This window comes from Hydra viridissima, unplaced genomic scaffold, assembly GCF_058129835.1.
Source record: "Hydra viridissima isolate aposymbiotic clone 2 unplaced genomic scaffold, HvirCarnegie_v1 scaffold_9, whole genome shotgun sequence".
Taxonomy (NCBI): domain Eukaryota; kingdom Metazoa; phylum Cnidaria; class Hydrozoa; order Anthoathecata; family Hydridae; genus Hydra; species Hydra viridissima.
In genome coordinates, this window is record NW_028324308.1 from 8,256,374 (window position 1) to 8,281,106 (window position 24,733).

Below are 24,733 nucleotides of genomic sequence, written 5' to 3' on the forward strand. Positions count from 1 at the left end.
TTCAAGTCCATTAAATAATTCAAGCCAAGTTTGATGGTTGATTTTAAAGTGTTTGAGTTGGATCCGATTTTAATGTTTTCCGGGGAGTAGCTGATTTTATTTGCGGCAACGTAGCTTGCGCTTTGTGACGCGTAATTTTTGATTGTGTTTGAGACGGACTTTTGCAAGAAATTGTTGATGTCGATGATGTCGTAGCTCCCGTCTGGAACGACAATGTTTTCCTAATTGCCTCCGTTGTTCATGCTGTAACGGAAAGAATTGTTTTTGCTGGTGATGTTTGGAAAGCTGTTGTACGTCTCCAGACCGAGAAAAGCCATCTCATAAGTTTTCCCTTTTTCAAAAACAATTTTGTCCAAAAATTCTGTTATGATTACGTTGGAGTTTCCATCCACGTCGATGATTATGCCTGACATTTTTTTAAATGGACGAAATTTTTTTTAAATGTCTTATTTTGGAAAATAAAAATTGCGAAGTCCGCTTCGATATTCTCCATTGTATTTTTCTGAAGACAAATCGATAACAGCAAATCCGTGAAATTCAGACCAGCAGTATTCGCAAAACTTTTTAAACTCTTCTTTTTTCATGTCGCTTGAAACATGGTCTCGATAAATGAGGTCCATACTTTTTGAATCTTGAGGAAACAGGCAAATAAAATTGGTGATTTCTCGGATTGTTTGTCTTGGGAGCATGAAATAATTTTGAGAGAGGTAAAAGCAGTCGACGTTGGAGTGTCTTCCTCGAATGTAATAATTTTCGCACTTGTTTTGTTTGGTTTTTAGCAAATCGTCAAAGATCATTAAATTGTTTTGGTTGAATCGAGATCTGCAGGGTCAGGCACATCGTCATCCGTTTCGAAAAAATGGCACTCTATGTCTTCGTTTTTGTTTTCGGAATAATTTTTTGAAAGTTCGTTGATAACGTATTCATGGTTTAAATTTAACTTTTCCATTTCTTTTTGTACCTTGACCACGAGCATATCGAGAATAATATTTTTTGGTAATTTTTTTTCGAACGAACTTTTAAGTATTTTGTACACGGGTTGGAAAAGAGATTTTCCAAAAACTTGCAAATGGTTGTAATCTAACAATCCAGGGTGAAGCAACAAATTGAGAATCACCGTTGTTTTTCCGCAACCGGATTTTCAAACGATGATTCCTCGAATGCTTCTCGGTAAAAGCTCGTTATTGTTTCTTTTGTTTTTTCCAATAATACATCTCAAATCGATCATTGCCATTTTTTTTAATTTAAAAATATTTTTTTAAAATAAAAAAAATGTACTGCGTTAAATGCAAAAGGAAAACCGAAACGATCCATTTGAGAAACGAAATCTCAAAAAACAACAGAAAAATGATAAAAGGGACTTAAGACTCTTACGGAACGACAAAATGCAAGTTTGTTTCTTCGACGGCAAAAGGGGGAGACTTGGTTGAATCGATCAACAATTTTTCAAAAAAAATAAAGCTTCCGTGGGCAAAATTTCCTGGAGAAATGCACATTCCAGGAATGAATTTTGCAGGGCCTGGCACAAACCTGGACAAAAGGCTCACATCCACCGACATGTACCAGGAGTGGAGCAAACCGGTAGATCGAGTGGACAATGCAGCGTACCACCACGATTTGGCTTATAAATATTTAAACGACGTTCAAAGCAGAAATTTGGCGGATCAAATGATGCTTGAAGAAATGAACTCCATTCCAAACCCAACTCAAAAAGAAATAAACGAAAGAAAACTTATCGCGCCAATCATCAAAGCCAAAGCCAAATTCAGACTGGGTGTCTCTGCAAAAAAAAAAAAAATTCAAGTTTAAAATGGACGGATCAGCTTGCAGAGGAGCTTCACAAACCGGTGATTCATCATTTCAAAAATATATTCCATGTCCTTTCTCGGTTTCAACGAAAAAAACGGAATGAGCGAAAAAGAAAAAAAGTTTATCGAGGCGACTGAAAAAATACCAAAATTTCTTCGCGAGAAAGTTAAAGAAATGATTCCTACTTTGAAAAAAGGAAGAAGAGCTAAAAAAATAACAACGGAGGATTTGTCCATTTTTAAAGACAAATCCGATAATCCAAACGCAGCGCCCATTTTTTTCGGAAAGTTGTTCACAAAGAAAAACGAAAAAAACATTGAAGTGCCTGCTTTGTTTTTCAAAAAGAAAACGAAAGAGTTTGTGAAAGTAAATCCTTTGGAATATGTTCGACAAAAGTGCTACGCCGTCGCCTCTTTGAAAATTGAAGGTGTTTTTGTCGGAGCGCAGATCGAGTCAATTCAGGTTAGAATTCCAGAAGTGGTCATTGCAAAAAATGCACCTTCAGTTCAAAGCATCATGGATGACGATTTGGATTTGGGAGAAATGGAATCTGACGAAGAAATGTGAAAACACGAAAAAAAAATTGAAAAAAATTGAAAATAAAATGATTTAAAACATTTTCTTTTCATATTAAAAATGCACGCCCCTCACAAGTTGTTTAAAAACAGCGCCTCAGCAGAGATTCACAGTTTTAATTTGAATTTGAAACATTTGAATTTGCATTTGGAACATTTGGAGGAGAGAATCAAAGAGTTGGAAAAAAAAAATCCGAAAAATATTATTGTGGTAAAAAAAAAGTTGGATCATCCCACCTATTTTAACGTAAACGGACAGCACGAGATTTTTGCTCAGAAAGACATTAAATTTGCTGCTCTTTCTCACACGACAATATCGTTATCCGTTGGATTGAATTTGGACAAAGGAATTGCTGTCGTCACTTTGATGAACAAAATCAGCGATCAATTGAACTTTTACAAAAACGATGCTATTTTTTCAGAATCTCTGGACGAAATCATTTTGGATGTGAACAACAACAGCATCCATGACGTCGTAGTCAAAAAAGGCGAAAAGCTTTGTAAAATAAATCACATCGATTCGAATTAAAAAAAATATCTGTCTTTGTTAAAAAGATGGAGATAATAAAAAATACTGAAAAAATTTACCCAGTTCTTCCTACGGCACCATCCGATGGAGGCCACATTTACCGGCTTCAAAAAATAAGCGTGATCCAAAAAGAAATGGAGGATGAAAAAGTGAAAAGAATGGCTTTGAGCAAAAAGTACCATCGAGCGACAAAAATTATTCGTTTCGCAGACGACGGGTTGCAAACGGTGTGCATTGGTTTGGGGATTACAGGGATTGCACTTTTGTCAACCGTCTTTGCCACTCCAGTTTCGATTGCGTGCGAGGGGGTTGCTGTTGGAATGGGGGCTTTGTCCATTTTCGGAAATCAACAAAACAAAAAATTGATGCTGAAGGCCGAAAAGCACGAAAAATTAAAAGTTCTTTCCGAGTCAAAATTGAACACGATTAGCGACCACATTTCAAAATCGCTCATGGACGGATTTGTGAGCGATTCCGAATACGAATTAATTCTCAGCGAGCTTCAAAAATTCAAAGACATGACAGAGGAAATCCGAACAAAGGCAAAAAAACAATGACGAATTGACAAAAGAGTCGTTGATCCAAAAAGGAAGAGAAGACGCGATAAAAGCATTTAACAATCTTTTTAAAAAAGGCGAATAAACGAAAACTCGTTTGTGTTTTTGTTTAAGTTTTTTTCTCAGTATTTTAAAAAATTGAATTTTTTAAAATACAAGAACCGAAAAAGAGAGATGAGATTATAAAAAATTATATGGCCAACAGGGAAAAGCTTTACAATGAGAGCCTAAACGCCAACATTTCAGATGCAAATTATCAGACTGATTTGTGCAAGTTTTTCAAGCCGCTGATCGAGAGCAACGAAAAAGTGAAAAACGAGCTAAAGAGCATTGCATACAAAGAGGTTAGAAACAGCCCACTGGCTTTGACTTATCCAGAAAGCGAGCCGCCTTTTGAAAGTTTAAAAAGTGTTGAAAAAACTTTTGGAAAAATGAATGTTAGAAATACTGCTTTGGAATATTTGTCAAAATACGCAGCCAAAAGATTTTCTGCAGACAGAGTTTTTGGAATTCACTCAAAAGAACGCGGAAAAATGTTTATTGGAGACAAAGAAATTTTTATCGACAATAACGACATCATTATTGATGGAGAAAAGCACGAGGGGACGGTAGGTTTTTGGGAGTTGATCACAAGATCCAAGCCTGATTAAACAAAGGTAACAGACGAGGACTTAAAAAATTATGAAAAAGTACTGGTCGAAACGCATGCAATGGAGAGAGAAGGGAAGCCAAACATACCAAAAGCTTTGAGAAGTGAAAAGTGGGAAACGATTGTTTCAAAGATTTGGGAAAGAAATTACTCAAAAACGAGGGAAATAAAAGGTCGTGGAGTGATCATTCTTCCAAGCGATCCGAATGCGCTTGCGCAAAGACTTAGCATGAGCATCGCTGCGGGTCATGCTGGAAATATCGCATCGAGAAACGAAGCTGTCGCCATTTGTGACGAGCGTTTGAGGCAGGGGGAAATCAACAAAGAGGAATACAGGTCGATTCAAAAATACTTCGAGTCGTGAAACACGACGGATTTAAAAAAATATTTTTCTTATTTTAAAAATGCTCATTGTGAACAACAGAAGATATTTAAAAAAGAACGTCGTCGGAGGCGGAGGAATCGTGGACACGATTAAAAATTTTTTGAGGAGAATGGCAGCTTCAAACGCATCGAGATCGTCTCTTCATTTATTGAGAAAGGCAGCAGCAAGCGAAATTGGAAGAGAAGCGATCACCACCGCCAAATCTGCCGGAAAAGAATTGGCCTCTTCGGCCATATTGACCGCCAAATACGTTGCCATCGACAAAGGAAAAAAAGCGATTGAAAAAGTTTACGCCAAGACAGGGACGGTGAATCCAAACCAATTGGTCAACACGATTGTGAACGAAGCGACAAAGGTGGATCAGTATGCGCATATTAATCCGATGGAAGAGCTGCATAAAAAAATGTTTGGTTCGTCCATTCAAGTAAAAAAGAAAATGACGAAAAAGAACGCGTCCAGAATTCAAGATCTCGTCAAAACGGGGAGCAGGCTTTTGATTGCGTGATTTTTTTGACGAATTAAAAATGATATAAAATTTTTTTTTCTCATTTTAAAAAAATGATAAACACCGACAGATTAAGAGTTGATGAAATGCCCGAGTACGACACCGGCATTGAAAAAGTTGATTTTTTCGAGTACCTTCCAACAAATCTCGATTTAAATTCTTTAGGATCGATCTTTTTTGAGATTGATTGCCAGTCTGTGCAGACACTTCCGTCTGAGGCTTACATCCTCGTCGAAGGGGTTCTGAAAAAAGCGGACGGAACCGCTTACGCAGCAGCAGACCAAATTGCTCTGGTAAACAACGCCATATTGTATTTGTTCAGCGACGTCACTTACGACTTATCGGGACAGCAAGTTGAAAGAGTCATGTACCCAGGCCAGGGAACAACCATGCTTGGATTGTTGAAATATCCTTTCGGTTTTCAGCTTGCCGATGGTTTGAAGCAAATGTGGTATAAAGACACCTCAAACGCCACTGGAAGCGTAGGGTTCATTGTCAGACGAGACCACTTGTTTGCAGACACCACATCCATTGGCTCATTTTCTTTCAGGATACCTTTAAAACACATTTTTGGTTTTTGCGAAACTTACGACAAAGTCGTTTACGGATTCAGACACACGATCACCTTTACAAAAAAAGAATACGATGACGCCATTTATAGAGCCGGAACTGTCGGTGCAGGAATGATCGACATAAAAAAATTCCGACTTTTCATGCCTAGAATTGAGCTGGATGTTTTGAAAAAATCCGAATTTTTGAATTTAATGACAAAGAAAATTTCCGTTCCAGTGGCTTACAAAGCAAAAAAGTTGAAAGGCAAGCCATTCCCTCAGGTCTTACAGAATTTACCTGGACCCTCGGAAGAATCATGGACAAAAGCGTTCCGAGATATATCGTGTTCGGCCTTCAGACAAACAGACCTTCCAGTCAAACCGCAAATCCATCCGTATTCGATCATTGCGATGTCAACAATTTTTTCGTGACCGTCAATGGGATAAAATATCCAAATTACAATTACGACTTGAATTTTGGAGAAAAGAAAATTGTCATGGCTCATTCCGACGCGTTCTTTTTTGACGAAAAATATTACGGCACAAACGAGCTTGTTTGCCAATCTGGATTATCTCTGCTTGAATATAAAAATTTGTTTCCGTTGTTTTTTGCCGACATAAGCAAGCAAAAGGAAAGAGTTGTTTCCGAAACAGCCGAATTGATTTAGAACCTTAAATTTCGAACGGCAGTGCCAGACGGAACCGTTATTTTCGCAGAGATCATTTCTGACAAATTAATCAAATTTGTTTCAGACGGAACCAACATGAACGCTGTTTATTAGGTTAAAAAGACCGTCATGAGATTCTTGACAAAAAAATGATTTAAAAAATTTTTTTCTTTTTAAAAGTAAAACATGAGATTAACAAAAAATTATCTAAAAAATTTGTTGAGAGAAAATAGAGTCTCAAAAACCTCAAACAATTTGTTGACTTTGATGCTGATTGCGGTTGAGAACAATCTTGTAAGCAAAGATTTGCTTTTGGAAGATGCAAAATAATACAGACCGGTGGGTCGACCAAAAAAAGAAATAAAAACGGAAAAGCCGAAAACGGAAAATGAGAAAACGGAAAATTCAAAAAAACCGATCGATCCAAAATACGAGAGACTTGGTTTAATTAAAAAAAAACCTGTGTCTGTGAAAACGACCAACATCGAAACCGGGGAAGTGGTTGAATACGGGTCCCTTTACAAAGCGATGAAAAAGACGGGGCATGGATAGAGATATTTGGAGCGTCGAGATGGAAAAGTGGAAAATGGAATAAAGATTGAAATTTTAAATTCTGAAAAACTCGAAAACAGAAAAAAATAAAAAAAATGCGAAAAATCGCCAAGTCCGAAAAAAAAATTTTCAATTCTCGGAAAAAAAAGAATTGAAAAAAATTTTCAAAAAAAAGAAAAAAAAATTGATTTTGAAAAAAAATTTTCTTGTCATAATAAAAATGGAAAACAAATAGTGAAAAAATGTAAAAACCCAAAAAATTGATTTTGGGTTAAATAATTTTCTTGGCAAAGAAAAAATGGAAAACAAAACTGTCAAAGAAAAAAAAGTCTCAATGGAAACATTGAAAAGTCAGGCTAGAGACAGGGCGATAAAAGGTTTTTCAAAAATGACCAGGGAACTGCTCGTTGAGGCTATAAAAACAACAAGGCTTGTCATTGGCCCTCATCCTGTAGCTCGTAGACGAACTACTGATGCAAGACCAATTGTTCCTGCTCAGCGTTCGATTACTCAAAGCCCAGTTTCGAGGCCAGTTACTGCACCACGCCCTGTCATCGTGCCGAGCCAAATTGTCCAAAAACCTGTCATCGCTCCGAAACCACCAACAATTCCACCAAGACCTCTCACGTGGAAACCAGCTCTTCCTCAAAAACCAGCCCATTTGCAAAATCCTGTCGTTACGACGACATCTGTTCAAGAACCTTCGCGTTATATCGTTGACGCTCCTGTTCCAGATTCGCCTCCTGCGATGACTCCTGGAATTTTTTCAAGGTTTACGACGGCTGTGAAAAATGCAGTCGTCAACAGTTTCAACAGCGTGCTTGAGTTCGTTGATCCGTACGTTCCAGAGGCGGTAAAAAAAAGATTGAAAAATAAAAAAAGAGAATTAAAAAAAAGAATATCGTCTCTCAAATCGCTCGTGTTCGGAAAACCTCAAATTGATTTTCAATTAACCGATTACGCGCTGAGACATGTTGCCAAACAATTTTCGCATCAAGTCGAAGGAAAACATAGTGACGCTTATTCCTTTTTAGATTTGGCAAAAGACGGAGCGATGAAAATTCTTCAAGAAAATAAAAATAAAAATGCGACCATTGTTTTGACTTGCGAAATGGTGAGCGTGAGCATTACTACGGGAGTGGAAGTGCATCGAATTGCTACTTTTACGTCAAAAGCTGGGAGAATTTTGGAGTCGACGGATTTGGAAGAATTTCACGAAAAAGCAAAAGAGGAAATCCTGGAAAACATGGTCGATTACAACAAAATGGGTTCGAATTGCACAGTGCCCGCCATCTTGAAAATGGACATAATTTAATTGATTACAGACCAATCGGAGGTCGGTCGTACATTCCTCTCGACGACTTTCTGGCAAGCAAAAAAGCAATAATTAACATGGAAAACGAAGACAACGAATGTTTCAAGTGGTGTGTCACCAGAGCGCTGAACATGAAAGAAAAACACAGCGAAAGAATTGACAAAGACTTGATTGAAAAATCTAAAAAGTTAAATTGGGAGGGGATTAAATTTCCAGTCAAATTCGATCAAATAAAAGAATTCGAAAAAAATAATTCAGTAATCAGCGTTAACGTTTTTGGGTACAAAAAAAATCCATTTACCCTTTACAAATATCTAAACGTTTGAATAGAAAAAATGAAATAGATTTGCTACTCATTTCAGACGAAAAAACAAATCATTATTGTCTGATAAAAAATCTAAGTCGATTGATCTCATCGCAGTCATCCACACATCACGGCAAAAAAAATTTTTGCAGAAATTGTTTGCAGGGGATGAAAAGCGAGGAGGATCTTTCAAAACATTCGTCTTATTGCAGAGAGCACAGCGCGGTTCGAATCGATCTTCCTCCAAAAAATTTGTTCATGAAATTTGAGCACATAGAAAGGTTGATGAGGGTCCCATTTATTATTTACGCGGATTTTGAAAGTTTTATCAAACCGATGGACTCGTGCGAACAAAATCCAGACCAGTCTCACACCAAAAAGTTTCAAAGGTACGTTCCAAGTTCCTTTTCCTATTACATCAAATGTTTTGATGAAACCGTTTATGACGGGCATCCGTTGATTTGCAAAACATTAGACGAAAATGTTGACGTTGCTAAATTTTTTGTTGAAAGTTTAGAAAAAGAAATAAAAGAAATTTTTGGAAAAACAGGGAAAAAATATATGGTCTTCACAAAGGCTGATGAAAATAATTTCAAATCCGCGACAGTTTGTCACATTTGCGAAGAAAAAATTCTCGATAAAGAAAAAGTGCGCGACCACTGCCATTTTACTGGAAAATATCGAGGAGCGGTCCACAACGATTGCAATTTAAAATACAAAATTTTCAAAATTCGTTCCTGTCGTTTTTCACAATTTGTCTGGTTACGACAGCCAGTTGTTTATCAAAAAATTGGGAGGAGAAATAACATGCATTCCATGCAACGAGGAAAAATACATCAGCTTCTCGAAAAAAATAAAAGTGGGAGAGTACATTGGGGAAGATGGAAAAACAAAAGAAAAAAAAATTGAATTAAGATTCATCGACAGTTTCAAGTTCATGGCCTACAGTTTGGATACTTTGTCTAAAAATTTAAAGCCGGAACAGTTCAAAAACCTCGCAAAATATTTTAAAGGAGAAAAATTTGATTTGCTTTGTAAAAAAGGCGAGTACCCTTACGATTGGGTGGACGCATTCGATAAATTTCAAGAAACGCAATTGCCGCCAAAAGAAGCTTTTTTCTCAAAACTCAGCCACGAGGGAATAAGCGACGAAAATTACGCGCATGCGCAAACGGTTTGGAACGCGTTTAAATGCAAAACGTTCAGAGATTATCACGATTTGTACAACGTCCCTGAAATTTTCAAATATCTTTGAAAATTTCAGGGACGTTTGCATGAAACATTACAAGCTCGACCCCGCCTGGTATTACACGTCTCCCGGGTTGGCTTGGGACGCTTGTTTGAAAATGACAAAAATAAAATTAGAATTGTTAAGCGATCCTGACATGCTTCGAATCGTCCAAAAAGGAACCCGTGGAAGAATCAGCATGATTTCAAACCGACATGGAAAATCAAACAACAAATACATAGGTGATTAGTACGATCCAAGCCAACCGTCTAAATTTATCCAATACTTGGACGCCAACAACTTGTACGGATGGGCTATGTGCAAACCTCTTCCCACTCACGATTTCGAATGGATGTCCGAAGACGAATTGTCCAATTGGAAATCGATTCCGTGCATTTTGGTGGTTGATTTGGTTTATCCGGAAAGCCTTCACGACGAACAAAACGATTACCCGTTAGCCCCCGAGAGAATGAAAATTGAAAAAGTGGAAAAACTTGTTCAAAATTTAAACGACAAAAAGAATTATGTCCTCCACTGCGAAAACCTAAAATTGTACGAACGATTGGGAATGAAAATTTCAAAGGTGCACAGAGGCATAAAATTTGAGCAACGGGATTGGATGAAACCGTACATTGACATCAACACCAAATTGAGAACAAAAGCCGAAAGCGAAGATGAGAAGGAATTTTTCAAAATGATGAACAATTCGGTGTTTGGAAAAACAATGGAAAACATTGAAAAGCGAGTGGACGTGAGACTGGTGACAAAAGAGGAAAAGGCAATAAAATTATCAGCAAAACCAAATTACACCAAACACACAATTTTCGACGAAAACTTGATCGCCGTTCACATTAAAAGAACAAATCTTTTTTACAACAAACCAATTTATTTGGGAATGTCCATTTTGGATTTGAGAAAAACTTTAATGTTTGAATTCCACTACGATTACATCAGAAAAAAATACCCCGGAAAAGCAAAATTATTGATGACGGACACGGACTCGCTGGTTTACGAAATAAAAACGGACGATTTTTACAAAGACATTTCCGAGGAAAGCAAATTCGACACGAGTGACTTTGACAAAAAACATCCAGCCATTCAAAGCGTTGAGTTCAAAGTTGGAATAAACAAAAAGGTCATTGGGATGTTCAAAGACGAAACCGGAGGAAAACAAATTGAAGAGTTTGTCGGCCTACGGTCAAAATTGTACTCTTACAAAATACATCAAGAAAAACAAGACAAAAAATGCAAAGGTGTTTAAAAAAATGTCGTCGATAAATACATCACCCACGACGATTACAAAAAATGTCTCGAAACCAAAAAAGAAAAAGTAAACAAAATGAACGTCATCCGATCCCATTTGCACGACATTTACACGGAAGAAATCAACAAAGTCTCTCTCAACTCGGCCGACGACAAAAGAATCATTTTGGAAGTTGGAATACACACGTTGGCTTATGGCCACTACAAATTAAAAGAAAAGGAACAAAAGGTAAGTTACAAAAAAAATGAGGAAACAAATTTAAAAAAATGAGGAAACAAAAGGTAAGTGACAAAAAAAATTAACAAATTAAAAAAAATGAACAAAAAAAATGAACAACAAAATGATCAATGTGGAAGGAGTTATTTTGCCGAACGAGGCTTTGACAAATTTTCAATTGATGGAAGCAGCAAAAAAACTGAAATTGAAAAGCTTTCGAGGAGTTTTAGTCAGAGAAAAAATGCCTAAAAAACCGAGAAAAAAAGAATGCGGGTTTACCAACACAGAGGATTCGAGCACGGGAGGATTTCATTGGGTGTGCTGGTACAAAGACGGAAACGAAAAATTCAGCTTTGACTCTTACGCTCAACCACCTCTCGTCGAGCTCGTCGACTATTTAAAAAGCCCTGTCTTTTGCAACAGCGAAAGGGTTCAATTTGGAAACACGTCTTATTGCGGACACTTGTGTCTTTACGTCTTGAAAAAATGTGAAGAGGGAAACAGCTTTCAAGACGTCGTCAACACCCTTTGATGATTGCAAATTGAATTTTAAAAAAATTTCGCCCGTTTAAAAAATGATTGACAAATTCAACAGATGCGAATTCAGCGTTTATTTTGACAATCATGCAGCAAACTCAACAAGCAACGTTTATATTAAAACGGACGGGTCCAGCACCATCACTGCAGACATTGATTTTAATTCACAAAAAATAATTAATTTGGCAGAACCAGCCAATTCACACGACGCCGCCACAAAAAATTATGTGGATACGCATGCGTCAGGAGGAGGAACTTCAGTGGGAACCGCAGACTTGGATTTGAATTTTCACAAAGCGATCAATTTGAACGAACCGACGCCGCCACAAAAAATTACGTCGACGTCAGCTCGAGCATGCGAATCAAAACTGACGGGTCGAGCACCATCACTGCGGACTTAGATTTAAATTCCCACAAGCTGATCAATGTTTTTTATCCTTCAAACGCGCAAGACGGGGCGACAAAAAGTTACGCAGACACTTTGTTACAAAGATCCAACTTTTAGGTTTTGTTCCAAATTCAAGCTTTTCGTCCTTAGGATTAAAGTCTCAAATTGTGGCAGGAGCCGCCACGACAACAGTTTTCACTTACTCGGACGGAACCGGAGCTCTGAGAAGGTTATGGTTGGCTCTCAATGGAAACTTTCCTGGAAATGTTTTCATTCGAATATTTACAGATGGTGAAATTAACGTTGGAAATTAATCAGAAACCAAGGAAGGAATAGGAGTGGACAACACTGGACTTGCTTGCGACTTGCTTTTTTCTCCTATCGGCGGCCCTTTTTACGCCAATTCTTTGCAAGGATGCAACGTTTTAAGCAACACTTCGTTGGGAGGATATTTTACTCTTGACATGCCGTTCAGGACAAACATCAGCATCCAATTGGTAAACAAAAATTCCTCTTCCATCACTTACTGGATTCAGCCTTTCATTTCCACTATTGCTTCCATTCCTGTCTCCATCCCTCTTTTCAAACTTTACTCAGGACGTTCAGATATTTAAGCACCACTTACGGAAACGAATATGTTTTCCTGGACACAAATGGAAAAGGAAATGGAGTTTTTCTAAAATACATCAGGATCCACGTCATTGGAGCTTCTGGAAGCTGGTGGGAATCGAGAGTCAGAATGTACGACGGCAATTTGCCTCCTGGAAACGGAACCGTTCTCAGTCCTTGGACACCTTATAATACAAACAATTACACTACTTTTTCTGGATATGACGGTGACAGCAAATGCATCTTTTCCTCGTCTGGATTGGAAGATTTTTATTTGTCTTCGTGGAACGGATCAAACATATCCTCGTTCGACAACACATCGACGGGACTGCTGTACCAATCCAACTCCACCATCGGATCCACTACAACCATTTCCTTTTACAGAAATTTTGCAAATGCTGATTCCATGCCCAGCGTTGCAGCCGGCAGAAGACTCGTCGTCACGCTCAACTCCGGACACGCGCAAGTCGGTCAATCAGGAAGCTTTTACCTTCTTCTCGGACAAGCGTATTATTACGCCTAATTCTCAAGATTTAAACACCTTTACAAAAATTAAAAAGTTTTTTTCATTACGCGTTATCACGTCATGAAAAAAAAAATGTTTTGTCACCGGAATTTTTTTTTGAAATTTTTTTTTTTGAATTTTTTTTGAAAATTTTTTTTTTTGAAAATTTTTTTTGTATTTTTTTTCGAAAATAATTTTTTGTCCCAGAAAATTTTCACCCCGCGATTATCAAAATTTTCACAACTAAGATGAAAAAATGATTTTGTCCCAGAAATCTCCTTTTCTAGTGACAAAATTTCACTTTTAGATTAAGTATTATGTTTACTTCCTGAAAGATCTTTAATGCTATTGGCGGCTTCAGTAAACAAGGTATTGGTCAATAAAGCATCTTCAAACTTTGATGGAAATAAAAAAAACTACTCTACTTTGAAAATTTAAATCGTATCTCTTCAGGCAAGCATAAATTAATTTACAATTTATAACTACATCGTCAACAATTTTCTTATGATCAAGATGATTTAATTTTATAGAGTTTTTTTCTTTGCTAATTGTGTTGATTTGTTCGTGTTTCGAAGTTTTATGTCTTTTCAGACTTTATTTCGTTTTGTAAATTTTAAACACAAGTCGCGCGAAAAATTTGATACTAAACAACCTTCAGATAATAATACATCTTGATCTTGTTCAATTTCCATGTTATTATCTAAAAATCAGTGATAGCCATATACAGATCATCAAGTTGTGTTTCTATATGAAGTTCACTGCTCATTTTAAAAATTTTTCAGGGTGAACGGACTGTACACCAAAATTCAAATTAAAACGACATTACAATAGAAATGGCCCTTGCTTCCATAAAATGTATTTATGACTATAGTTTAATCTAGACATAATTAGACCTAAAAAGCTTCATTTTTAAAAAACGATTATATATGAGACGAAACGAGAAATTACAATACTTTATTAATACTTTTCAACCTGTTTTAAAAACGATATTAGGCGATACTTTACAAAGAAATTTTCACGATACGATTAAATATCAGTAACTTAACAAAAATAATATTTTTCTAAAATTCAAAACAAAACCAAACAATATCTTTTTCTAGTTAAAATTAAACCAAATTATATTCATCAATATTTTTTTAATCCAAATGGTTTTTGATTAAACATTGACTTTGTCATAGTCTTGTTGTTCAACAGTTTATCAACAATTTGCTGGTTGAAGCTTCGTCCTCTTGAATGAAACAAAGTTTCCACCTGTTGAAAAAGTTTTTAGGACGAAATTTTATTTTTATTGATTAGACAAAACATGCATGGTTTTTTTTTATAATCGAATGAAGACTAATAATTGTAAAAAATCAAGTTTAATTTTTGTAATAACTGTTGATTCAGAGCAATTTGTAGAATAGACGTTTCAAGCGTTTTTTTTTTTTGTCCATAGCACAGCATTTCTTTAAAAACTGCACCACTAATAAATAGACTTTAAAATTTGTTTTTATCTTTCTTTACGGTTGGTCAAAAAGTAAAATCAGCTTCAACTATATACTATTCAGGCAAAATGAATTTGCTTGAGCAGTATTCGTTAGTAAACTTTCCTTAGTTTTGTTTGAAAGCATCAATTACAATTTTATTTCTAGAGTTTCAATAAAATATTTAAAAGCAAAATAGCGCAGCTTATGGCGTTAGTCAAAAAAGAAGCCTAACCTTATTAGCTATTGCTTACTTCTTAAGTTAAACAAGTAAAGGAACGCAAGTGAGGCAGCTTTTAAGGATATCGATCGCTTATGATTTTTTTTAAAAATTTGTCGGATGATCCTTTCTTCATTCGTATACTCACCTCAGATGAGAAGTGAATTCCTTGGGATACCCAACGCGTGAGTAGTCCTGGCTTAACTCTGACAAACCATCCCAGAAGTTACTCAAAATTGACTCTCATCCGTGCAAGCTACACTTGTGTATTTGGTTAGCCGGTTTCAAGTGGTTCATTATGAGATAATAAGAAGCTGACGAATAGTTTCCACTAAGGTTTACTGTGTTTAGCTCCAACGCATCCACAAATCTGTTAAAATCTCATCCAGCGTTGCCAAGTTGAAAGTATCTCCTTCTGCTCAACAACAGCACCAGACATCAAGCGGTAAAGAAGACGTAAGAATAGCTGATGGAGTTGAAATAGGAAATTCTTCCTAACTCTCAATATTCAACAGATATCTCTCCCACAGATTATCATTTTTTAGAGCGAGGACAATTTTATGAAGAATACAGAATTATATTATGAATATGAACTGAAGCAGGAGATTGAGGGAATTTTCACCTCTAGGAACAGACTGTTTTGAGAAATTGATGTATTGATTCTTTTTTACTTATAAAGCCTTTTTAAAAGATAAAGGAAATGTGGCGCTATTTTCTTCCGAATATTTTTTAACAGACCCAGATAAACCTTAATCTACATTGAGCATTATGTTTCTGAAATTTCACTCATGATAAATTATACCTTTTTATTTATACTCAGTTTCTCTATTACACCCCTCAAATACAACACTAAGGAGTTTTTATTTTATGGTTCTGCAAAATATTCTAAGGTATTTTTGATATTTTTACTTAATTCGCCAAAAATCCTCGCATTTCAAATAGGGCTCAATCACCGATGACCTAGAGCACTTGCGGATCCGCACTCTTAGAAAAATTGCACCTAAATTGAAAGACGGCAAAGTTTCCATAAGTACATTTGATACATAAAAAGGCATTTATCTTAAGTAAAAGATTAAAGGGTGGCTTGCTGTAGGTAGTTTTTCATATAGATTTTGTGTATGTTTGTATCTCTGTGTGTATATATTATATACTTCCTCTAATAGTTTCTTGTAAATTCTGTGATATAATCTTTTAACTTAAAATGCATAAGCAATATTCAATAAATATTATAAACGAAATCTTTTTTCTGTTTTTATTTTTCCTTTCTTTTAATTTAATGTTTTTTAAATTTGTTTATATAAAGTTGTACTGAAATTCTTTAAAACTGATTTTACCATTTCTGTAATTGTGAAACAATTTCTGTAATTGTGAAACAATTAAAAAAAAAAAGAAATAAAAAGAAAAAGAAAAAAAAAAAAAGGGATTTAAAGTCATAGCATTTTAGTTTAAAAAAATCTGAAGCCATTTTTTAGGAATTAGTATAAGCTATCTATTACTTATGAAACTATCATGGCAGCCAATGTTATGTTAATATGCATATAATATTTAGTATATTACTTTGAAAAAAATGTTAGTGGGATGATTTTAAATATATAGTTTATTACATAGTTTTTCACAGTGCTCCATCCAAAGCAGGAAATATATATATATATATATATATATATATATATATATATATATATATATATATATATATATATATATATATATATATATATATCCTTCCTGCTTTGCATGGAGAGGTGCAATATGGCACCCTACCATCTTGTCTCATTTCAAGCACTAAAGTAGGTAATGGAATGATTTTCAGTTTTTGAAGAGGTGCCAGGATTGGATCCTGCCCCATCCCGTCTCACATGGAGCACTGTGAAAAACTAGTAATTATATATATCTAATGTGTTATTATACTGTTTTGGTTTTGAAAAGCCAAATGTAAACATATTTTTTAGTTGACAATGATGATGATGATGATTGTGATCATAATTACTATGATCATAATAACTTAATAGTATGAAATTTTTCTCAGGTTGAAAAGAAATGAGCTTTAATAACTAAATTGTAAAATGGCTACTGCATGGGGAAATGATGATGTGGCATCATTTTACACCACAAAACATTCTTGGAGAGGAAAGTAAGCCTTCTTGTTTTAATTAAAAAGGTTTAGATGAAAATATTTTAGTTTTATTTATAATACTATAAATCCTTAAATCAAGATTGGTCTCAAAATTAATTTTGTTTTCATGCCGAAAACCTGGCTATAATCTTCTTGAAAATTTTTTGGACTTTCCCCCCCCCCCCCCCCCCCCCCCCTCTTAATGTGGTTCTTAATGGCCTCATTTTCAGTTTCAGGATTCTTTTGACATGAATTTTTATTTTTACTAATTTATAATTAATCTCAGATTTGAACTAAAATCACTTTCAGTATTTGAATTTCAGTCTCAAGTTTCCAGTCATACGCAGTAAAAGATCTTTTCTTTAGGTTTTGCAAATCTAATTTTACATTTTGTAATGTTTAGGTATAAGCGAGTATTTTCTATAGGAACTAAAGCTTTGACCACATATAATCCTGCAAACTTGGAAGTGACAAATCAAGTAAGAATTGCTATAATATTTTCAGAGAAAATGGTTTGCTTAACTTCAGGTTTTTTATTCATAAGTAATACTTATGCTAATTTTTTTATTTTACTAATTATTTTTAGTGGAATTATACAGACTTTTTTGGGATAAGTCCCAGTTTAAAAACTGCAAATGAGTTCTTGATCATAGTGAGAAAAGGTTGCTTTTTTAAAAGTGTTTTTTTTTTTAAAAAAAAAGCTACATTGATTGGTTGTTGTTGTTGTTGTTGTTGTTGTTGTTGTTGTTGTTGTTGTTATTATTGTTACTGTTATTATTATTATTATTATTATTTTTATTATTATAATTATTATTATTATTGTTATTATTATTATTATTATTATTATTGTTATTATTATTGTTATTATTATTGTTATTATTATTATTATTATTATTATTATTATTATTATTATTATTATTATTATTATTATTATTATTATTATTATTGTTATTATTATTATTATTATTATTATTATTATTATTATTATTATTATTATTATTATTATTGTTATTATTATTGTTATTATTATTATTATTATTATTATTATTATTATTATTATTATTATTATTATTATTATTATTATTATTGTTATTTAGCTAAAGAAGGTAAAAAGACTGTTTCAATGACCTTTTCTTCAGACCATCGAGCTGATATCTTAACATATACTCTAGTAAGTTTTTGGACATCTTTTTCTCTCTCTAGCAGTCTTTATATTAGATTAATTGTAAACATCCCTGTTGTGTGTATACTGTTTTTTTTTTCCTAATTTACATAACTGATTTTTTTTTTTTTCTTAAATAATTTTCAGGCAATGAGGTCCCAGTTTTGTGAATCTAAAATAAAAAGTGAACCAGTAAGTTTAATACACACTGTTTTTTAAATTGCTAATTACAACTTTGCTTTTTCAATCTTAAAATAAAGATTATGTAGTTTATTATGTTTTCTGTATTTTATTTTTGAGTTTTTAATTATTTTTTAGTTATGCACTTTTAGGGAATTTGCTGCTAGTTTGAATTTTGAATAGATTTCATTTTAATTTAAGTTCTCTACTATTACCTTGATAATAAAAATTCTAATAACATTTTAAAAGCTATCAATTTTTTTTTTTTAGTTTGTTTCTAGAAAAGAGTAAGATATTGTAAAACTTTCTTTCAGCGATATAATGCATATAAGCATCATTGGAGTGAAAATCGAATCCCAGTTGTTCTGCATGTTACACCATGCTCACTTGATCTTATTGATTATCAAACAAACAAAATTTTATGTTCATATGATTACAAAGACATGGAAGGTCTTGCAGAAGTAAGTTCTTTATCTGTGTTTGAAATTTTAAAGTTGTTAATGAAAGTGTTTCTTATTCTGGAGTTTATAATATTTGCTTTTCATTGAAGATTTTAATGTTAATTTCATGTTGTTGTTTTTTCTTTACAGGTTTCTGACTATCCAGGTGGTTTTGTAATTGTATATGGTGGATTTACTAGATTGGTAATCTACTTGTTTAATAATATTGATTTTTTATATGTAATAGTTAAAATCTTAAAAAACTTAAAATGGTGTTCTGGAAGTTCATTTTGAGTAAGTTTTTAATTTGTAAAGCTCTCTTGTTTTTAGCATTTATTTTCATGTGAGCAACGAGATGAATTGATAAAAAAGATAGTTGATTCAGCTTACAATTCTGTTGGTATCTCATTAAAGTAAGTTGTTTTTAAATAAAATTTGTATGATCTTATTTAAATTTACTTTTTTGTATTTTATAATAATATTTTTTGTGTTTTATAATAAATCTTTTTTTTTTGTTTTCAATTTTTCTTCTAAATATGAACACTTAGCTATCTATTTGTGGTATCTTACATCAGTCAGAGTTTTTACTTATGCTAAATATTGCCAAATTTTTTATAATTATGATTTCTTGTTTAGTCAGGCAATTATCTTAAAGAGATTATATAAAATGTTTTTTTTTTTTAAATCTGCATTATATTGTGATTTTTTCATTTATTTGTGTTTTCCTTTTATTTGGTCTTGGAATTAATTCGTGTGGTTTGACAAGGGATTACAAAACTAGCTTATTGTCTCAGTGTTTCGTTTAGCCATGCATGCATGCGAAGATCACTGTTATTGCGCATCATTTTCATTATAAATTATTTGATTTAAGCGTAAACAACACTATTTTTAATTTAACTGATAATGTCAATTTTTGTTCCTGATAAAGTGTTTTTGCGGGGGATTCTTCTTCATTACTTTAACATGAAGAAAAGTGCTACCGAAAGTCATCGTATTTTGGTTGAAGTTTATGGTGACCATGCTCTAGCTGAGCGAACGTGTCAGAAGTGGTTTGCACAGTTTAAAAGTGGTAATTTTTGTTTGGAAGGCCAAGGGCGACCAGGACAGCCGAAAAAATTTGAAGATGCAGAATTGGCAGCATTGCTCGATCAGGATTCTTGTCATTTGCAAGAGGACCTTGCAAAATCGTTAGGAGTTGAACAATCAACAGTTTCCAGACGCCTCAAAGCCATGGGTATGATTCAAAAAATGTCTCATTGGGTTCCACATGAATTGAAAGACAGAGACGTGGAAAGAAGAAAGACCATTTGTAAATTGCTGCTTGAAAGACAGAAAAGAAAGGGATTTTTGCATCGAATCGTTACTGGTGATGAGAAATGGATTTATTATGAGAATCCTAAACGAAAAAAGGCCTGGGTAAAGCCAGGTGAACCAGGTCCATCACAACCCAAACGGAATATTCACTGTGCAAAGATTATGCTGTGTATATGGTGGGATATGAAAGGTGTGGTGTACCATGAGCTTCTGACACCTGGTGAAACTATTAATGGAGAATGTTATTGACGACAATTAATGCATTTGAAGCAAGCTCTGGTCATAAAACGACCAGATTGGGGTAACAGACATGATAAACTCATTTTTCAGCATGATAACGCTCGACTACATGTCGCAAAACCTGTCAAAAACTATTTGGAAAATGTCGGATGGGAAGTGTTACCCCACCCGCCGTATTCTCTGGACATTGCTCCTTCTGACTACTACTTGTTCGATTGCATGAATAGCGATTTGATTGGACAGCGCTTCACTTCTTCAGAAAATATCAAAAAATGGGTCTCTGATTGGATCACTTCTAAGGATGAAGCATTTTTTCGACACGGAATTCGTAAATTGCTGGAAAGATGGGCAAAAGAAGTGACTAGCGATGGACACTATTTTCATTAATGTATTCATCCATTTATTTTTTGAAATAAACCTTCAATTTTTAATTAAAAACTGCACGAATTAATTCCTAGACCAAATATGTTTTAAATTTTATTTACCTTAGTTATTTTATTCTTTAAAAAAATCTTTTAGGACCAGGAAAGAATCAATTAGTTTTGAATATTTCCAAAGTAAAAGGCTAGGTAAATTCTGGTAAGTAGAATTTTACAAGTTTATATATAGATATATTATAATTGATTTATTACCTCTGTACTGATTTTTCTAGCGATGATGACTCCATAACATCTTTAACTGAATTCAAAGTACTCAAATCAAGTCCTCGAAATAATGTAAGTTAAATATTTAATTATAATGAAAGCTTTAATGGTCTTTAAGCAATAATAAGTTAAAAGTAGCAATTTTTTTATTTAAATTGTTTATCAGGAACCAGTCAGCAGAATATTCTCACTGTCTGAAAATTGTATAGTAGAACGAGATCCAGCAACCTATCATATTTGTTCTCTCCAACCTCTTAGTAATGTAAGTTCTTTTTTTTTTTAACAAGTGCAAAGTAATTACTTAGGTTTGCATTTAAATACTTACTAGCAAAAATATGAGCAAATACACTTACATTTCTTTTCCCTATATGCCAGGATCTACCTAAATATTGAGTATTAATTAGTCAACGACGCAACATTAAAATAGATCTTATAATACATTATTTTGATATTATCTTTTATTATCTTTAGTAGTCTTTTTGGAAATATTTAGATATTTGCACTTGTCCGGTACCCTGACAATCCACAGTTATTCAGTATAGAGTACATAAGTGGTTTTTCTCGAAAATATTTTTGTACAGAGCGTGATGCATTACTTGCTAGTTTAATGGATGGTGTTCGTGCCAGCGGTAATCAAGAGGTTCATGTGCAAATGACTCCAACAAAGAGAGGTGAATTAAGGAAGTTTAATAGTTGTTGTCTGTGACAAAAAGCTAAAATGAAAAAAGAAAAAAAAAATTTTGTTTGTTCTAAGATCACATGCTGAATTAGATAAATTAAAAGCATCAATCTTTTTTGCGGGTTGTTCATAAGTTTATTTTAATTACTCTTTTACAGGTTACCGTCAAAGTCCATATTATCAACCAGTTGATGAAGAAGTAGAGGCACATCATTTAAGGTTTTTGTCACAACCTCCTGCAAAGTTCTTTGAAGCTGTTGCTCGTTTTAATGCAAATATATCATACAGTGGTTTATTGCATGCTGTCACACAAGATACTTTGTTTGCTGAAAACAAAGAAAAATTAATTGTTCAAGGATTGTCTTCTTTACTTGCTAATGAATGTAAGTATTTTTATTTCCTCAGCTTCATTATTTCAAAAGTTCATTATCTTATGGTATCTGAAGTTATTTGATTATTCTTATCACTCTTTAAAAAAAAGTTTTAGAAAAAAAATATTATTACTAATGTTACATCATATTTATTAGATGATGTGAGTAGCATTCCTGCTGAAGAGTTAGAGTCTTTTTTTCATGCCTTAAGAAGATTAGTTGCTTCCAAAGCTGGTTTTGAAGCATTTACTACACTCCCAAAGTATTAGTTTATAGTTTAAGAGTTTTCATGTTTTAAATTTCATTTAACTATTTTTTCATTATGATTATAGTTCATATTATAATTATGAAAAGTGTTATGATTATGATTAGGTTTAGAGAGCGTGTTGGCGTAAAAGTAGTAAAAGCTTTAAAACGTAATGATGATGGTGTAACTCATGCAGCTATTGACATGCTCTCAGCTCTTATGCAGGTAGGTATCACCTGCTTAATGCTATGAAAAAATGCTCATAAAGTTGTAAACATGTTTAACGTAAGTTTTTATCTTTTAGCCTATGCATGAAAATTATAATTTGCGTCAAGAACAGCTGAATAAATCTTCTTTACTATATTCAAAAGCTTTTCTAGAAGATTTGCTTGATTTGTTCAACACACATGTAGTAAGTTTTCTTTCTATCCATCTAGAAATAAACAATATTAAAGTATTATCATTTTCCATTAAAAATTTTTTTTTCTTATTTTAGCTTCATGATTCTGGTGCTTTAGTTATCTCTGCTTTACTTGATTTCCTTACATTTGCCCTTTGTCCTCCTTATAGGTGACTTAAATGTTTTTTTAAGTTACTGTTGAATGGATTTATTAAAGTAGGGTTTCTGCAGTATGAAATTTTTATTATAACTTAAATTTGTTAAAGTAAACAGTGTAGAATCAGGTAGATCTCACCATTCTTTTTGTCTATATTTTTAGTGAAACTACTGATGGTCAACAGTTTGACATTCTTCTTGAAATGGTTGCAGGTTAAATTGCTTTTTTCTTTAAATTTTAGAGTGTTTTCATTATTGTTTAGTTTAAAAATTTTTTTTTTTTTCAAAGTAACTTTAAAATGCCTTAAAATCATATTTAAAATCATTTTTAGTCTGCAAAAAATCTTTTTAGGTTTGGGTAGATGTTTGTTCAGGTTGTTTCAGGTAATGAAGTTGTTGCAAAGACTTTTGTGGTGATATTAAGTTTTTAAAACAAAACATTTTTCAATAAAAAGTGTGCTATGTATTCTTAGCATCCATCCATTGCCATTGTCAAAGGTGCAGGAATGGTCATGAAAGCTGTTATTGAAGAAGGAACTGATGAGATAGCAACACGAATGCAAGATCTTGCACTTGCAGAGGGTGCGCTTCCTCGGCATTTACACACAGCTATGTTTACAATCAATACACTTGATAATAGACTTCTTACTAATAGGTAAATAGCAAAGAGGATAGTTTTTTGAAACCATATAGGTCCTCAGTACAATAACTAGCTCACTCAAATTGGTTTGCTGGTGACTGGCAGGTTTTTTTGCATAAATAAACTAAATTATAAGTTTATTTATGAAAGCAGTGCATTAAGTTTAAGAAACTGTTCTAAAAATCTAATATAAAACTTTTAAAGTTATTAATTATTCTTTACTGTAGACAGCTAAGTCGTCACTTGGTTGGTTTGTGGGTCACTGGACATCCAACAACAATGTCTCTACTTAAGAGATGCTTGGTAAATTAAAATTTTTTAAATTTATTTTTAATTATCAACTAATACAAGTTTGAATTATTATTACTTATTCCTAAATACTTTCTTTTTTTCTGATTCTTTTCAGTTTTTTTATTATAATTTTTTTGATTATTATGAATTTTATTATGATTTCCATTATTATGCTTCTTTTAGCTTTTTGGATTTAAGATTTTGTCAGATTTAACAACAATAAATTTCCTATAGATTTTCAAATCAAGCAATTTTAAAAAGAACCCTCCTTTATAGTAAACACTTTTAACTAAAAATCAAAAAATGTAAATCTTTTGTTCATATTATTAAACATGCTCTGTAGTTATCTTACTATTTTTAGCCAGTTGGGTTGCTCAACTTTCTTGAATCAAAAGAAGAGGTCCCTGAAGTTGATGTAGATAGGTTGCATGTTCGTGACAATCTTAAGCTAGCTGAAGAAGCTGGGGTTAATAAACTAAGGCGAAATCAGCAAATCAAACAACTTGAAAAATTCCTCACTCACTGGAAGTCAAAAGTAGAAGATAAAGTTGGAGTCAAAAAAGAGGTGTTTTTTTTATGGTTTTTATTAATTTTACTTATTTTACCTTTAAAGTTAAACACACTTGTCTTTAATGTTGTCTTTAAATAGTTGATCCTTAAGAATGCTTTCAAATTTTTAGCAAAAAATTGAAAACAAGCCTGTTGTTCTCCGAAAACGAAGGCAACGTGTGAGAAGTGAGGCAAACTGGGACCTCTTTTACTATAAGTAATTTCATTTTCTGTGTTCAACTTATTTTGTTTTGTTGTTCATTTTAATTGTTTATTAAGGTATTTCCTTTCAGATTTAATATTGATCATTCTACCCCCTTACTTATTTGGAACTCTAAGGTATGTAAATCTAAATCATTTGAAAAAGTTTCAGGTAAATTTTATTAAATTGTAATTTAATCATTCTGATTTTCCTAGACAAGAGATGAGCTCAGAGATACACTTGAAGCTGAGATGAGAGCTTTTTCAATGGATAAGG

The 24,733-nt window shown here is 33.5% G+C and overlaps 1 protein-coding gene across 4 annotated transcripts in view; it reads left to right on the forward strand.

The window, feature by feature from the left end:
• Positions 1 to 15,758: 15,758 nt before the first annotated feature.
• The window catches only part of LOC145185924 (dnaJ homolog subfamily C member 13-like), a 31,851-nt gene continuing 22,876 nt past the window's right edge, over positions 15,759 to 24,733 (forward strand). The window contains exons 1-26 of one of the 4 annotated variants that reach the window (XM_090099137.1): positions 15,759 to 15,922; positions 16,856 to 16,960; positions 17,346 to 17,421; positions 17,529 to 17,604; positions 18,040 to 18,113; positions 18,252 to 18,296; positions 18,599 to 18,745; positions 18,875 to 18,928; positions 19,055 to 19,137; positions 20,798 to 20,857; positions 20,931 to 20,994; positions 21,089 to 21,184; positions 21,416 to 21,593; positions 21,760 to 21,984; positions 22,129 to 22,234; positions 22,345 to 22,444; positions 22,524 to 22,631; positions 22,716 to 22,789; positions 22,939 to 22,988; positions 23,128 to 23,159; positions 23,249 to 23,430; positions 23,643 to 23,718; positions 24,068 to 24,271; positions 24,387 to 24,472; positions 24,549 to 24,594; positions 24,673 to 24,732. In XM_090099137.1, coding sequence (XP_089955263.1) covers positions 16,893 to 16,960; positions 17,346 to 17,421; positions 17,529 to 17,604; positions 18,040 to 18,113; positions 18,252 to 18,296; positions 18,599 to 18,745; positions 18,875 to 18,928; positions 19,055 to 19,137; positions 20,798 to 20,857; positions 20,931 to 20,994; positions 21,089 to 21,184; positions 21,416 to 21,593; positions 21,760 to 21,984; positions 22,129 to 22,234; positions 22,345 to 22,444; positions 22,524 to 22,631; positions 22,716 to 22,789; positions 22,939 to 22,988; positions 23,128 to 23,159; positions 23,249 to 23,430; positions 23,643 to 23,718; positions 24,068 to 24,271; positions 24,387 to 24,472; positions 24,549 to 24,594; positions 24,673 to 24,732 — 2,370 coding nt within the window. In that variant the 5' untranslated portion in view covers positions 15,759 to 15,922; positions 16,856 to 16,892. The remainder of the gene's footprint in view (positions 15,923 to 16,855; positions 16,961 to 17,345; positions 17,422 to 17,528; positions 17,605 to 18,039; positions 18,114 to 18,251; positions 18,297 to 18,598; positions 18,746 to 18,874; positions 18,929 to 19,054; positions 19,138 to 20,797; positions 20,858 to 20,930; positions 20,995 to 21,088; positions 21,185 to 21,415; positions 21,594 to 21,759; positions 21,985 to 22,128; positions 22,235 to 22,344; positions 22,445 to 22,523; positions 22,632 to 22,715; positions 22,790 to 22,938; positions 22,989 to 23,127; positions 23,160 to 23,248; positions 23,431 to 23,642; positions 23,719 to 24,067; positions 24,272 to 24,386; positions 24,473 to 24,548; positions 24,595 to 24,672; position 24,733) is intronic. The other 3 variants (XM_090099136.1, XM_090099138.1, XM_090099139.1) reach the window with 3 other exon arrangements.